Genomic DNA, 12500 nt, shown 5'->3' with positions numbered 1-12500 from the left:
CCCCACTCTTGCCACTTATTTTACAGAAAGTTTAACTTATCAGTTGTGGATTGACAAACAAGCAGTCACAGTCTTTTAGATACAGCTCACCAGCTTTCTTAATGGCAGCCATTTTGTCTTTATTAAAGCCATTTAAAGGTGCGACCAGCATTTCTAAAACTAATAACCCGGAAAAAGAAGACACCCACTCTTTAGTTATAAAGTATGTTAGAATTTCCATTTATTAAACTAATATGACTGCTTCTAAATAAGGTAGCACAGCTCCTACAGAGATAGAAGCTCCAGAGCACAAACATACTTACACATCTCCCATCGCTTCACACGCGTTCTCATTGATCCCCAAGTGATCATCTAATTATTCCGGAGTAGACCTGTGCTGTCAGGAGTATTGGTTTATTCCCTGATGCCTCATCAGTGATTCATTTGGAGTTCAGAGTTTCAGGAACATCGGGAATATCATCAGGAATATGACATTCACAGAGATGGGGTCATTTATCAGACTGCTGTGTTGGTTCTGGCCACAAGAGAGTCATTCATCATCAGAGTACACACCCATACAACACAGACACACACACACACACACACACACACACACACACACACACATTTCTGTACATGCAGTACAGACACAAACAGTTCTGTAAATACAAACTCATACTCAGTGTAAGTGAGCTGGAACATATTGAGATTTTATTATTATATATTATAATATCACTTATCATTAGCGGTATGTACAGTATTAAAAAAAGGTGTTGAGATGATTTGTTTATATGGGTGGGTATGTGTGTGTGTGTGTGTGTGTGTGTGTGTGTGTGTGTGTGTGTGTGTGTGTGTGTGTGTGTGTTCCTAGGAGAACTATGTGAAGAGAAACTGGATTTCTGCGCTCCAGAGCTGAACCCATGTCAGCACGACTCAAAGTGCATTTTGACCCCTCAAGGATACAAGTGAGTGGACTACACACACACACACACACACACACACACACACACACACACACACACACACACACACACACAAAACACAGATACACATACTCATGAACATAGACACTCTTGTGGAGAGTTGGAGTTAGCAGTGATTTCTCTCCCCCGGGATTTGAGTACTAACATTCCTCACAGTGAAATGAATTAGTTGCTGATCTCTCCCTGCAGAGATATGCAGCGTGCGTGTGAAGGGAAGGTGTTGGGAGTGTGATTTTGGCTGTCTCATAAGGTTTCCTGTCCTGATTTTATCTGAATCTTGTTTTAGTTTTCCTCCCTTGTTCCTGTGCGTGTTTGTGTGTGTGTGTGTGTGTGTGTGTGTGTGTGTGTGTGTGTGTGTGTGTGTGTGTGTGTGCGCGCGCGAGCGTGCATGTGTGTGTACGTGCACTGTTGCTAAGTTGTATAAACTTATAAACGTAGCATTCATTGTCTGAATCCTAATAAATTCAGACTGCGGACTAAAGTTCAGTATCAACAAGCATTCCTGTCTCTGTCTGTGTGTGTGTTTGTATGTGTGTACACGTTGTAGGTGTGAGTGCACTCCAGGCTACGTAGGTGAGCACTGTGAGCTGGACTATGACGACTGTGAAGAGAATAAGTGTCAGAACGGAGGTCAGTGCATCGATGCCGTCAACGGATACACCTGCGTCTGTCCAGAGGGATACAGGTGAGGCACAGACCTCAGCAGGAGCTCACACATATTGAATCACATTAAACTTCTCTGTGGATCAACAGCATCTGTACTGCTACTGTGTACTGCACGTTCAAACTGAAGGTTCAACATTTGCTAAACCATGATCTTATATTGCAAAAAGTCAAAGTAAGGTTGTTTTTTTTTTTCAATTTTTTGCCAGAAAACTTTTCAGCTTCCCCCACACATCATGCTAAATGTGTATACTATATATTTACACAGTGTGATGTTGGAGGGTCTCCCCCTTGTGTTCATTGTCAGTTATTGCAAAGAACACATAATTATCTACTTCTTCGTTACTGGAGTAATTTCATTGTGTGGTAAACTGTGGTGGCTGTGGAAGGAGAAACTATGTTAAACACTTTTTATTAGCTTGTTAAACTATTCTAAATGACACAAACATATGTTTGGACAAAAAGTTGGCGTATAAATTTAAAATAAGAAACAAAAAAGCAACTCAGCTTTTAAACCTCAGATGTCTGACTGTATTTTAAAACACCAGAAAAACAGAAATAAAGGCAGCACGTTTGTATTCACACGGACTTCCAGTTTCAAGCTAATTTTAAGTCTCTAGAAGAAGAAGTTCAAAGCTCAGTGAAAACATTAGAAACTTTAAAGCCTGTTAGCTGCACCTCATACTTTTTGTATCAACCTTACAATCATGAGACTACATTTCAATGTGTGTGTGAATGTGTGTGTTGCAGCGGGTTGTTCTGCGAGTTCTCTCCACCGATGGTCCTTCCTCGCACCAGCCCCTGTGACAACCATGAGTGCCTCAACGGCGCACAGTGCGTCGTCGTGGGAACGGACCCCCGCTGCCAGTGTCTCCATGGCTACGAGGGCGAACGCTGTGAGACGCTCGTCAGCGTCAACTTTGTTAACCGGGAGTCCTACCTGCAGCTTCCCTCCAGTCTCCTCTCACCGCACACCAACATCAGCCTACAGGTGCGCACTCACTCATGTACTTAAATATACTACAGTTGTAATGAAGTAGTTTTGAGGTGCTTGTACTCTACTTGAGTATTACAATTTCATGCCACGTTATATTTCTACCCTACTCTACTGCTATTGAGGTAATATTGCACTTTTTACATTTGCGTTTATTTGACAGCCATAGTCGCTAGTTACTTTTCAGATTACAACGCCTACAAGAACAATGCGTTTTAACAAATTATACAGGTGGCGCCCAGCCTTTATGGCCCTTAACCCCTAATGAAAAACAATGTCTAGTTAGAGCCCCTTGTCATATTTCAGATGCCTGTGAGTTGGCAGCAGTTCAACCAAGGAGACATTTCACCTCCAAACTTCACAGATGGTTTCATTTAAATGTTTTTCAAGGTCCAAAGAGATAAATATCTCAATAAGCATATATTAGAGGATTTGTGAAGCAGAACCTTTTTTCTTCTTCCCTCTCCCATTAATCATCGCACAGCCCTTCAGATTTATTTTGTGACCCTTTGAAGGTGGTCCAACCCCCTCGACTGGTAACGCCTGGACATACCTAACTTTATTTTAAAGTATTTTAAACTAGCTCTACTTCAACCAGCTACAACACAGAAATTCTGCTGTACATAAATACATACATAAAAGCTTGTGATTCTAATGGAGCAAATAGCAGCTAAAAAGCCAAATACTTCATTCAGGAGTCAGTAGGGACCAAAAAAGGAACTAAAAGAGAGTGAATCCTGTACTAAGAGTTGCCTGGTGGCCAGAAACACGACTCTAAATTAATGATAATGTCAGCAACTGTTAGCAGCTGTTTGCTAACATGTCAGTGTTGAGTTCAGAATTTGTTTCCGCTGCCAAGTGGGTAAAAAACAAAGGCTGCTGGAGGGTTTAAGTAGAACCTGAACACTTCTTCTACCACTGTTCATAAGGTCATTTATACGGTCGTCCTGCTGTGTTTTCAGATTGCTACAGATGAGGACAGCGGTGTGTTGTTGTACAAAGGGGACAATGATCACATTGCCATGGAGCTGTACAGGGGACGCCTCAGGGTCAGCTACGATACTGGGTCCTACCCTCCTTCTGCTATATACAGGTACGTGCTATTACAAGCAGAAATGTCACTGATGACACATTCACATGATGGATGACCCAAATATCTAGACAGAATCTCTCCATTCTCTCTCTCTCTCTCTCTCTCTCTCTCTCTCTCTCAGCGTGGAGACAGTGAATGATGGTAGTTTTCATGCAGTGGAGTTGGTAGCATCAGACCAGACTCTGTCTCTGTCTATCGATGGTGGGCCGCCCAAATCCATCAACTCTATCAGCAAACAGTCCACACTCAACATAGATTCCCCACTTTACCTGGGAGGTAAGGACCACAGTATGGATTTATGTGTATGTATGTGTGTGAATCACTCCACACAAATACACAATAGATATTTCATTAATCCACTGCAGGTCACAGAGGGTTATGTGATTGGAATCTAAGCTCCTTGCTGCATATATTCATTTATTCATCAGCAAAATCTGGTTTATTCATTAAAGCTTTAAAGAAAACACTATTTGCACATCATTTGCTTTATGAAGACTGTGTTTATGTTTTCAGTATATAATTTTATATAATCCTGATTCACATTGTTGGTTATGTGTGATAAATAGTATAAGTAATAAGTATATCATATAATAATTGGACATAAGACAGATTTTTAGTTGCTCTCCTCAATTTTCTCTTTGTGCATGTTATATTTTTTGATTATTTAGTGGTTCGGTGAATTGATTGTCACACAGATGGCCAAAAATAAGAAAAAAGGTGGTTTTCTATCAGAGCAAATGCCCAGATAGATAGACTAACTTAAATCCCTGGCACAAAACATCCAACCACAAGTATCCTTGATGTGCATTTTGATCCTGATTTGAAATTCAAAGCTCACAAGAAATATCACTAAAAGTACCTTTAATCATCTCAGGCGTTTTGCCAAAGTACAGCCATTCGTCACGGAGAGGTACTGTGAAACCCTTTTATCACTGGCTGTCTTGATTACTGCAAGACTCTCTCAGTGGGAGTACCTAAGAAAAAGATAAACTTCAGATTTATTCAAAACACTGCAGCACATGTGCCAAGAGAGACCAGAAAGGGAGCACACAGAGAACACCTTTACAGTGTGTTTACTGGTTGGTTTATAACTGGTTTGAAGTTTTTCTGGGATTTAAATCTGTCAGTGGACTAGAATATATGTAAGACATGTTTAGTAATTAGTAATCATGTCTGATCCTCTGGCTCGGGCATTTTGGTTGTTCCCCTGGATGCAAGAGGAAAGAAGTGTTACAAACAGTCCTTCATTTTAAAATTAAATCCTTAATATATTTGATTTAGTTTTACTGTTTAATCCATCTCTCCCCTCACTGTGTTTCTTCATCACTTCAAAAGCTGCTCTATAAAAAAAGAATATTTGAATTTGTGTGCGTCTGACATGTTTAGATAATGTATCTATGCATTCGTGATGCTGTGATCTCTCTAATCACTAATCTTCTCTTCCATCAGGGATGCCAGAGCGTGCCTCAGCCTCTGGGGGTCTGTCAGCCCTGCAGCAAGGCTCAGGTGGACGCAACGGCACCAGCTTCCACGGCTGCCTCCGTAACCTGTACATTAATGGAAAGCTCCAGGACCTGGGGGCTGGTCTGGGGCCAGGTGCTCCAGGCTCTGGGACTTCACATAGCACCACCAGGCAGTGGCTGGGCCACGGGGTGGAGCCAGGCTGCCAGCCGTGCCAGAGAGGCGCCTGCGTCCAGGGTGATTGCCACGCAACAGGGCACCGCGGCTTCACGTGCACCTGCCACCCAGGCTGGACGGGAGCACTGTGTGACCAACAAGTCAACAACCCCTGTGATGGCAATAAGTGAGTGGGTTTTTGTGTTTGTATGACTTGAAAACCAGAATGACTACAGCTCAAGTGTTTCAGGCTTTTGAATCAAAAGAGGGACTTAAGAAGATTTGTATATCCATCCACATCTTTATTTTCCCTACAGGTGTATCCATGGTACCTGCCTTCCAATCAACTCCTACTCTTACTCCTGCCGCTGCCAGCCTGGTTTTGTCGGCGTACTGTGTGATGAGCATGACCAGGATGCAGCTAACCCCTGCAGTCTGTCTCGCTGCAAACATGGCAAATGCAGAGTGTCGGGCCTGGGCAAAGCATACTGCGAGTGTAACAGCGGATACACAGGAGAGGCGTGTGACAGAGGTAAGAAAACATGGAGGCATCTTTGGAAGAGGTGCACGGGTGTATGTTGGTTGTGTCTGTGCTCTGTACTAACTTCTCACATTTTTTAAAATAATATCTAATGCTGTTCAATCTTTTGAATCTAGTATGTTTCTCTTAACAGAACCTCTTCTACACTTCCGCTTTGCTCTGTTACTTGTAAACTCTCATTTAAAGTCTCTCAGCAGTAGTATGTGTGTGTCTAACAGTGTTTTATGTTTCTGCACTTAACACTCGTAACCCCATTGCTTTTTCAACTCAGCATCTCCTGAGCCTCCTCTTAATCCCACACGGGGAGTTACTCAGGTGAGACTGCCTGGTCACATTTTACTGTCTGCCTCTTTTTTCCTGATATTTTTTCTTGGTTCATCTCCAGTGCAACCAAAAATACCTCTACTCACTGTCTCTACCTCACCTTGTTTTCACCTCATGCAACATGTCGCTAAAGTTGTTCTTACAAATTGTGTACTGCAAAAATGGCAATTCGAGGAAGTCACAATATCATAATGTAGGAGAACAATTTCTTATTTTTTTGTCATCTAAGAAAATCTAGCCAAGCACCATTTGCATTAGAGTATAAACATTTTTTAAGGCAGTTGGTCTTGATTTGACATTTTTCTATAATATAACTTTGATAAATTACCTTTTTTGTTGAAGGATTTATGTAGTGCGTCATCAGTCATGGTGTCCCTTATCCATATTCATCCACTGCATGGAAACAGCCACAGATGGTTACCATAGACAAGCTCAGGGAAGCAGCTGTGCACTGCTCTTTATCAGAGGTGGGGGAGGATAACCGGACACGCATTTGGCAACCCAACCAGTTCATTCCTAATTTTTGGTGAAGACTAACTAGTTGGCAAAATGAATATCTGCTTAATTTCCCCACCTCCAGTTAAGAGCATTGCAAAGTTACCTCCCACATGTCCTTGCCGCTCCAGAACATCGGTAAAAGATCGGGTAACTTGTAACCTTTCTGTTCGCTCATCCCTGCAGAGGTGGCCTGCCGAGGTGAACGGGTCCGAGATGTCTACCAGAGACAGCAAGGCTACGCGGCGTGCCAAACCCAGGAGAAGGTCTCCCGTCTAGAGTGTCGGGGCAGCTGCCCGGGGGGAGCAGAAGGACAGGGCACCTGCTGCACCCCCCTCCGCAGCAAACGCAGGAAATACACCTTCCAGTGCACTGACGGCTCTTCGTTTGTCCAGGAAGTAGAGAAAGTGGTCAAGTGCGGCTGTACAAAGTGCTCCTCATAAAAAAAAAAGAAAGAAAAAAAAAGAGACAATACCCTTGGCAGATTTCCTCCTCTCCAGATATGTTCTGTGTTCCTGCCCGCCTTACTTGATCCTCGTCCCCCATTGTCCAAGATCCTGATTCTTCCTGAGAAACCCCTCCACCCTCTACAGCCCCCCCCCCCACCACCACCAACCCTGTTGTTTTTTTTTTTAAAAACCCTGAAAAAAGTCAAAAAAACAAGAGAAACAACTAAAAAAGAGTTTCTTTTCTTGTCAGTGCTGGACTGATGATTGATGCTTCCTCGGTGGGGATGTTGAATTGTATTGTAAAGTACAAAAACAGACTTATTTTTTATTATGAAGTGGAGAAAAAGACAAAAAAAAAAAAACACAAGCGTTGACTTTTCCTTACATCTACTTCTTTTTGTTGGTCATGATGACTCCAATGGTGTGCCACACTGTCTCTTCCCTGGAGGACTGACCGGTCACTGACGGCTGACCGCTTCCTGTAGACTTCCTGCTTCCTGTCTGTGAGTTGTGTGTTTTAGGAGTAACCTTAACTGGTAGTACCACAGACTCACCACTAGGAGGAGCTGCATTAAAGCATGGGAGAGGGCGGGCAGTGATAACCCCCTACAACACAAGAAACCACCACTGTAGTGTGCAGTCTCCCCTAACAGACCTCCTGAACCCTCTGAGACTGTGTGCACCATCCTACACACAGCTGTGCTCAAACTTGTGGTATTTTATACAGCTACTGAACAACACACAAACACACACACACATACATACTGTATGCGCTCACCTGTAGAAGAGTTAAACATATTACCTGCCAGGTTAAATACACTACTCTCTGTTTATCTACCCCCAGTCATGAATGACAAGTATTTATTGTATCATAAATACCTGTGCTTATTCAGTAGATCCCCCATGTATCAATCTGATTCTTTTAATATATATTAATTTATATTTGTCCTTATTTTTGTATTAAAAAGGCATAATCTGTCAAGATAGCTGAACTAACAAAATGGTGTCCTTTATTTTGGTTGAAGAGAAGTTGTTTTTTGATCACTGAAACTATTGTGCTTGCCAGAGACCTTAGTTACATTTTAATCTGCAAATGTGACGTGAAGACATTGTATATTTTTGTCGCGTTTCCTGAGAGTTTGTACTGTGCCATTACCAGAAGGTCTTTATATTAGAGTATAAATGTATAGATAATTTCCCTACCTATGTATTTCACACACAGATCTTGTGAGTAGCATTGACCCTAGAGGATGCTTAGAACTGTTTTTACCTTTTTAACAAATTTATGCTTTAAGAATACTGTGACTTTTTCTAAATGAAACTACTTTGTTAGCCCCTTGGTCTCCGATGTTAACATGTTGCTGCTAAGTTTTTGTACCGTAGACTTGGATCCTGATCTGTATGTTATATAGAACTTCCTGCTCCTACTGTACGGGGGGCACCTTGTGTAACAGATAAATATGTTCCCCCCACCTCTACACATGTGCATTGTGCTTTATATTCCCCCCCCTTCTCCATCCCCAGACTAATGTCAGTTCCCTGACTGATGTTTGTTTATTAAACACAATATTTACCTCACACTTCTCACCTTTGCCTTTTTTGTCACACTAAGAGGTCCAAGTCAGAAATGTTCCCCCATGACATACTGAGGAGCAGGATTAATAAAGTTTTGAAGCACAACAGTAATCTTCCATTATTCTTATAAATGGAGAATATGGCACTGTGCTTTATCTACATCCTCAACTTTTCCTCTTTTCATCCCTTTTCTGTCACTGATTGAAGACTTAGGCTAATCCTATATGCTCCTCCACACTTAGTATTTGTGAGCAATTTTTGAGCATACACACACACAGTAAGTGTAAGACCAGCTTTGTCTTGTCCCACTATATTAAAGTTTAAGTCTGATGATATTCTATATTTTTCTACCCATCTACAAAAAGACCAAACCCAGCAATTTACTGATTATACCAACAAAAACAGTCATATTACCTAAACATTTGTTGTAAGGTGATACTCTGTAAGTTAGATATCTATCATGGAGGCAACAGCTATTTATATATTTCTATGTAACTCTGGTCGTATTCTGTGCTCCTTATTGTCAATAAACCCCTTGAAAAAAAACAAAACAAAGAATGAACTGATTAGACAACAAGTATTATCTCTGTACCCAAAGCATGATATACTTTACTCCTCTGTACCACTGTCCTACTAAACCTACTAAAAACACATCAATAAGGTCCACTGTCTTATTGACTGACATGTTCCTTCATCTGACATACATGTGTATTAATCCGCAGCTGAAAGTCCCAAACAAATGCACTATTTGATTGTGTTTAAGTAACATTTCCAAAAAGGAAAATGGAAATTATTTTGCTTTTTATTAATAAACAACTATGTATATATTGATGTACTGTATACTATTGTATAAACTGTTATTAAAAAATGACATCTTCATTTGGAACAAATTGTAGCCACAGACAGAGTGGGAAAGTTTGCATTGTAATGCATTGCTCATTTGGTCTTTTACTGGGATTGGTTGACAATTATATGTAAATTTATGCTGCAAATTATTACAATTTTTCAGGAAACCAGCTCTAAACCAGCCTCACTATGAAACTGAAGGTGTGCCCAGCAGAGTTAAGATCTTTGTGGGTCACTCAGACACACAGGACACCACAGATCAGAGGTCAGACAGACAGCCACAGTACTGAGGTGGGGGTCCTGAAAGAGGATGCCAAAGCTTGTGGTTCTGAGCAGCTGCAAATGCACATGCAGGAAATAAATACACTCTCAGCTAAAATACCTTTCAACAAACAGTCCCTCCTGAGATTAGAGGTTAAGATGGTGACCAGGAACTGCAACTCCCTGGTCCACATCCGGCAAGAAACCAGCTTTGTTACATCTCTGTCTCCTTCATTTCATACCATCTTTCTATTGTCTGTATTAGAGGTATAAAGATCCTCAAAACTACATAGAAAAAAGAAAAAAAATCCTTTAACAATGCCTATGCAGTTCTATGACGCCACCTGCTGTTGTGCATCTTAATTACAAATGACACTTTTACTGTAATATCAGGCCTGTTCTTTATGATCAACCACTAAAGCAGAAGCATGTGGATCATTATCTGTAACATGCTGTCATAAAGAATACACAAATAAATCTGAACTGACAATCTAAAAGGCTACGACTGGGATTGTTGTGATGTAAACTAGTGTAGTATAAACTGCATGTTCAAATAAACCTCTCAGCAGTAGAACAGTAAAGCAGCCTCCCTCATCTCTTTGGATGCACTCCAGCCTTGTGACCTTGCCAGTCTGTCCAAGTCCAAGGATGGCAAGTCTCTTCACTGAACAGGGGGGAAATATCCACTTTCTCCTGTACAGTAGTGCAGAAACATTCAAACAGGATTAGTTTACCGTGTAGCATTTGCTCTGTTGACTGACAGAAGCCATGGCTGCATGTTCATTGTTTATTACTCTGAATGTGATGGCACCTGGTTCAAATTCCACTTTCCGAAAGGCAAAATAAAACATAATGCACTTTTCAAATGCTACCTTGATTACAACAGAATGCATTTCATTCTTGCTGATATTGTTGCATCTATCATTAATATATTCACCAGTTTCAGCTTCTTACCCATTTTATGATTCAAAGTTCATCCGTATTTGTGATAAATTTCAATACAGTACACATTTTTCAGAAAATGTTATAAAATTTTTCATTACACATGAATGGCCCCAAGCACCAATCCAGAATGATATTCACATCCATCCATGATGATGAAAAACTCTTTATTATCTCCATTTCCCTCTTGCTACATGTGTTTTTGGTCCTTTTGAATTGGGTCCATAAGTTTCTGGTAGACTTTCCGTCTCCATGGATATACAAAATGGGAATAGCTGGCCGTCTGTTGCAGCATGAGCCAACGTTGTATCTCACTGGATATTGCTGGATGAATGTATGTATTTTTTGTTATATTCTCTACCTTATATGTATTGATTAAGTTTTACAACTAAGTTACCCTGAAGCACGTCTGCACAGACGTAGAAAACAGTTGTCAGTGTGGTAGAAGAGGATGGCCGCCAGGTTCCAGTGCTCCAATGGGAAATTGTTGAGAACATGCCACAGAGACATGTCTTCTGCAACTATATCATAGTAACCTGGATTCTGTAAAAGTGCACACACAATCGCCGCTATCCTAACCTTATCTAGATACTTTTCTCTGACTACCTGTGGCATGTAGTTTTATTGCGGCTGCAATAGTATATTGTGGCTACCTTCACTCAGACACAAGTGAGAGATCTACAGTCCAATACCAATATCCACCCTCACAGACTCACAGACTTGAAGGCGTGTTCCTGGTAAGTTCATAAGGGCTTAGCGCTGTCCCACTGACAAACAATTGAGGTCATGAGGGTTCTCCAGCTGACATTTTGAGCCCTTTATGTGCACTTTCCGTAAGTCTGCATTTCTGCAGACTTTGCCTGAAGGAATTACCCAAGTTTGAAGCTTTGTGAAACGGCAAACAACTGCCATAAAACGCAAGAAATAATAAGATATAAGAACGGTTATCAAACAAGCATGAAAGGAACACAGCCTAATCTTAGCATTACAAGACAGTATATGACAGTATAAACACAGAGATCACTGGTGATTCAGAGCCAGAACCAAAACATTGGTATTGGGCTGTAGTTATTTTTCCTAGGATGACATGATGATGAATTCCAAATATCTAAATTGGATCAGTTCTGACCCAACAAACAGGGAGCAAAGGGAAGGAATAAAAAAGTCCCAAACCTACAATTGAATGCATATGTTTTGGCATCATCAAGGTAACTGATATAAGTACTATCCCGTAACTCTTTATACCATTGTGAGCCCTTACAGCCTCTCACACTCAATCACTCAGCAGGTGACGTCAATTAAGTCTCTGCGGGTTCAGGGTTCAGGGTTTAGGGTTTAGGCGGGACATTGAGATTGGGCCTACCGCTCATAACACTTCACACACAGGTTACCCACAAGGCACCTGTCCTTAAAGGGAAAAGCTGGGACGGTAACACCGATTTGGAGAGCCCCTCAAGTTGCTGAAGAGCTCCAGCTTGACTCGGAACTGGCTTTTCTTCTCCTCATTGTGTAAGTAACTTGGTGGCTTCATCATTTTACATGTCTGTTTTCATTAGTGATCGGCTACAGAAGGCTTGCAAACGTTAGCTAACTTTGCTGTTAGCAATATTATGAATGTGTCTCGCAAATGCTGCAATCGCTGGCTGGCTTACTGGAGTTTATCATGGCAATGCTAGCGTGGGCTAATGTTGTGGCTAGCTTGTTTTTGTTGACTCTCGTGTACACAGGGCAACTTTAT

At 41.3% G+C, this 12500-nt stretch overlaps 2 protein-coding genes across 5 annotated transcripts in view; one reads left to right on the top strand and one right to left on the bottom strand.

Annotated features, from left to right (window-relative positions):
- The window catches only part of slit2 (slit homolog 2 (Drosophila)), a 92823-nt gene extending 84107 nt beyond the window's left edge, over positions 1-8716 (top strand). For all 4 annotated transcript variants that reach the window (XM_023418468.2, XM_023418467.2, XM_023418465.2 and 1 more), the window contains 8 exons: positions 851-944; positions 1510-1647; positions 2376-2616; positions 3582-3712; positions 3834-3988; positions 5162-5516; positions 5647-5861; positions 6876-8716. In XM_023418468.2, coding sequence (XP_023274236.1) covers positions 851-944; positions 1510-1647; positions 2376-2616; positions 3582-3712; positions 3834-3988; positions 5162-5516; positions 5647-5861; positions 6876-7132 — 1586 coding nt within the window. In that variant the 3' untranslated portion in view covers positions 7133-8716. The remainder of the gene's footprint in view (positions 1-850; positions 945-1509; positions 1648-2375; positions 2617-3581; positions 3713-3833; positions 3989-5161; positions 5517-5646; positions 5862-6875) is intronic.
- LOC111664081 (intelectin-like) lies at positions 7526-11509 on the bottom strand. The gene is given in 5 exon segments (XM_087177148.1): positions 7526-7639; positions 10555-10646; positions 10957-11117; positions 11178-11305; positions 11483-11509. Coding segments are annotated over 5 exon segments (522 nt in total).
- Positions 11510-12500: the final 991 nt, after the last annotated feature.

This window comes from Seriola lalandi, unplaced genomic scaffold (genome assembly GCF_002814215.2).
Source record: "Seriola lalandi dorsalis isolate HSWRI2012SDOR001 ecotype SW California unplaced genomic scaffold, Sedor1 jcf7180002054582, whole genome shotgun sequence".
Taxonomy (NCBI): Eukaryota; Metazoa; Chordata; class Actinopteri; order Carangiformes; family Carangidae; genus Seriola; species Seriola lalandi.
Note: the sequence above shows the minus strand (reverse complement) of the source record. Positions and strands in the feature narration are given on the sequence as shown.